Source organism: Pediculus humanus, genomic scaffold (assembly GCF_000006295.1).
Source record: "Pediculus humanus corporis 1103172107616 genomic scaffold, whole genome shotgun sequence".
Classification (NCBI taxonomy): domain Eukaryota; kingdom Metazoa; phylum Arthropoda; class Insecta; order Psocodea; family Pediculidae; genus Pediculus; species Pediculus humanus.
This window is the reverse complement of record NW_002987230.1, coordinates 8,988-13,152: the sequence shown is the minus strand read 5'-3', so window position 1 is coordinate 13,152 and position 4,165 is coordinate 8,988. Positions and strand designations below refer to the sequence as shown.

The following is a 4,165-nucleotide window of genomic DNA, read 5'->3' as shown; positions in this document are numbered from 1 at the left end:
AGTCTCAACCTGGACGGAACCATTCAGAACCCGACATAGGAAACTGTCAAATCCGAACAAGAGGAGAAAACAAATTCTTTTTTCAAAATAATTGTTTTCCGTCTTAAGGGGGGAGGTGTTATGATCCCGTACTCAATATTCACATTTTCAACTTTTTATAAACAAAAGACTGGCGACGAACTCAAATTGTTCTTCTTTAGAAGCGAAGCTTCTAAAGACTCCTTCTTTTATTTTATTTGCAAGTGTTTGCTCGAACATTCGAAACAGTTGACTGACGAAAGACCAAAGTAATATAGGCAAGCTACACAGCTTGGCGTTGGTTCATTTGATTTTTAGTCTAGCTGTAATAAGTTCTTGTTTATTAATATTAGTTTTGTGATAGTTTTAAGTGCTTGTTCATTACTTACAAAATAAAGAACGAACCGAATATAACAATATATATATAATTCACGAGTAATATGTACCCTCACGAATTATTATTATTATCATCATCATTATTATTATTTATAAAAAAAAAAATTTTTTTTAAATTCCATTTTAATATTGAAATAATTTAAAAAAAAAAAACAATAAAATTTAATTTAATTCAACGCATTGCAAGCGTTTGGTAAAATATAATAATAATAATAATAATAATAATAAATAATAATAATAATAATAATAATTTAATTCGTATTTATTCGCACCCTTAATAATAATATAATAACAATAATTTTTTTTTAAAATTAATATTAAAATACTATATTATAAATAAGAAAAATAAAAATAATAAATCCCACTACTATATATATTTACAATCGTTGTATTATTATTATTATTATCGTTGTCATCATTATCATTATCATTATTATTATTATAAAGAACAAAAAAATTATTTTTACAAAAATTATTATATCACAAAAATTGTTACATTTAAAAATATACAAACAAAATGTGCGCGTGTATGTACATACATATATGTAAATTTTTTATTAAAACCTTAATAATAATAATAATAATTAATAAATAATAAATAATAATAATGATTTTTTTTTTAAACGATAAGAGCCGCCATTAATTTTTTTATAATGAATAATAAATCAATCGATAAATAAAAATTGAATAATAATAATAATAATAAAATTTATTTAATTTTTTTTTATAATTAATTAATTAATTAAAAATTCATTTACATATCTCTCCTTAATATTAATTTTTTTATCGGGGTGAATCGTTTAATTACACACACGCACACACACGCACAAAAAGAGAGAGAGAGAGAGAGAGAGAGAGATAGAATTTACATTAAACATTTTCGGGATGAGCCATTCATTGTAAAATCAAAGGTAGCATTGTTGATAGCCGAAGTAAAGGATGTATCATCTTTCAAGGATGGCATCACAGCTGAAATTGAAAATAATCAATAACATTTCACACAGCGTTGAATTATTTATTACAATTAAATGAACATACATGGTCGCGTGTACCGTTATTTATTTATTTATATATAATTAATTAAATTTATTTTTTTTTTTTTTTTTTAGTAATGGATGTTAGATTTTACCGTCGGCCCATGTATAACTAGAATATCTCACATCAGAATCCTGCCTTCTACTACATGATGAAAATCCGGATGTAAAACTGCTAACGCCAACAGGTGAGGGTGATCCACTACCTATAAATAGGGAAAGGGGGGTGGGTGGGGGGTTGAAATTATGTTAACAACAAACGAATTCGAAATAATTTTTTTGTTTTGTTTTGTTTTGTTTTGTTTACCTAAAGAAGTGCTTAATTGATTGTAACCGTTCATCGAATTTGTAAATTGATTATAACCGTTCATTGATGATATTTGCATTGATTGAACGGGTTGCAATTGAGACGTTAACTGAAAACAAATTTTTTTGGTTTTTATTAAATCATCCGGGAAAAACTCAATCGGGGAATTTTTTCGTTAATTTTAAATTTTTACTCACGGTTGTAGGCAATTGAGCATATGGATTAAGTCCTGGACTTCTAACTTGACAATTTGTATAACCCGGAATTTGTGGATTTGATATATTTGTGGGTAAATTCCATGGCGTCGGACTAAAAAACAAACAAACGAATTGTTATTCTGTGTTAAATTTTTGCTCAAAATCGAAACGGTTAACGCGAATTGAAATTTAATGGCGGAGTATGGATGTGTGAGTGTGATAGTATAGGGAAATACGTTTAAAAGGTGTTTTATACCTTCCGTAAGAGGTGTACCTTGCTGCGCTATATAAATTTCTATGTCTAAATTGTAAATGACTCGGATATGGATCCCCAAAAAATGACTTTGGATATGTTGGAGCTGATGTTTTCAATGGTCTCCTCATTCTTTTTCTTCTCTTGTAATTATTATTTTCAAACATTTTGCTCGGGTCCATTGCTGAAAACAAAAAAAAAATTTTAATTAGTTTTTTAAAAACGCTCTCTCGTAAAATTTAATTATCGTTTTTCACAACTAATTTTAAATTTAATTATTATTTTAGACAATGGTCAATCCGAGAGGGGTGGAGTGGGGTGGGGGGGAGGAGGAAACTCACTTAAAATCCAATAATTTCCTTTTTTCTCTCCACCGCCTTGTCTTGGAACTTTAATAAAACAATCATTTAACGATAAATTGTGTCTTATTGAATTTTGCCAGCCTTTTTTTTCTTGATCTCTAAAATATGGAAATTTTGTTGTTATAAAATTATATATTTCATTTAATGTTGCCCGTTTTTCTTTTTTACTCGTGATGGCCATTGCTGTGAAAAAATAACAAAGACATTAATGACGATAAATTTGAGTGACATTTTATTATTATTATTATTATTTATTACTCACATATCATGGCGACGTAACTATAGGGTGGTTTTTCTTGTGATTTTTCACACGTTGATGGAATGGTTGAAGTTGTCGTAGGAGATGAAACTCTTGTATGTATATCACAAGGAGATTTCGAAGAGGGTGTTGGTGTTTTGCAAACACCCGATGCTGCTGCTGTCGTTGTTGTTGTTGTTGTTGTTGTTGCACTCGTCGAATCCGATTGATTGTTCGAACTTGAAATAAATGGATGGTAAAAGTATATTTAAGGGTTAACAGGTTTTTTTTTTTTTTTTTTTTTTAATAAGGAATGTTATTACTCGTGGTACCATCCATTTAGAACGTGGCCCACTCTAGAGTGCTAAATACACACACACACACACACCGTGTTTGTTCCACTTTAACCAAAGGTAGAATGCAATTTGTGCAATATTTTCATTAAAGGCTTTGTTCGCGTGTTTGTTGTTGTTGTTGTTGTTGTTCTACTTACCCAGAATGTTCGTCGAGGGGTGTTAAATTAATAGATGTCTCATCATTGTTGCCTGATATGAGTTGGTCAAGGTGCATTTGATTTCTTAATACGTCCGTTATAACATTCGTTCCATTATTTTGTCCAAGTTCGTCTTTAAGGGTGAGAATGGTTGAATTTATTTCTGGATAAACTATAATAAAATAAATAAAATAAACCAATTTAATTTTATTATTCATACATAGAACGTTTTAAATAAAAATAAAAAACGACAATAGGAAAATTAAATAACAATAATAATAATTGCGATATTGACAAAAAAAAAAAAAAAATCAAAATGGAGAAGAGGCTTTTTCATCGACCTTGGGGTAAATAAAAACAATGTCGCCGGTTTTTTTTTTTTTTTGTAACAAAAGTAAAAAAAAAACTTATTTATTAACAAAATATTATTATTAAATTTTTTTTTTTAGAATAATGTCGACTGTGTTGATGGTAAAAACAGGCTACGACATAGTCTAAACTTCCTTCTTTCAAGGAAGGAGTTCTACATTGAAAAATAGGCTGTCCTAGAACCTGGCATAAATTCAAGGTACTGTCAGTGTTGCCTACTACCGAGACCCCCCCACCACCACCACACTTTAATAATGGAGAAACGATGAGATTTCTATAGAAAAAAATTTTTTTTTAGTAAATAGGTCAGTCGATATCATTTATTTATTTATTTAAAAATCGTCTTTTATGCAGAATGCGTGCACGTGCACGTGTGCGTGCGCGTGTGCGTGCGGGTGCGTGTGTGCGTATCACACTTTTTAATATTTTTATCCGCATTGATTTTCAATCAATTAGAAAACCGTTACTTTTTTTCTATTCCGAGAACCTGTGATTTTT

General features: G+C 29.3%; 1 protein-coding gene across 1 annotated transcript; it reads right to left on the bottom strand.

Annotated features, from left to right (window-relative positions):
* Positions 1-1,532: 1,532 nt before the first annotated feature.
* On the bottom strand, positions 1,533-3,516 carry Phum_PHUM246990 (Forkhead box protein I1, putative; the record flags this gene model as incomplete). Its single annotated transcript, XM_002426248.1, has 7 exons — positions 1,533-1,654; positions 1,756-1,864; positions 1,953-2,064; positions 2,209-2,389; positions 2,547-2,750; positions 2,830-3,044; positions 3,299-3,516. 7 exons carry the CDS (start codon positions 3,514-3,516, stop codon positions 1,533-1,535), a joined length of 1,161 nt encoding a protein of 386 aa, XP_002426293.1.
* Positions 3,517-4,165: the final 649 nt, after the last annotated feature.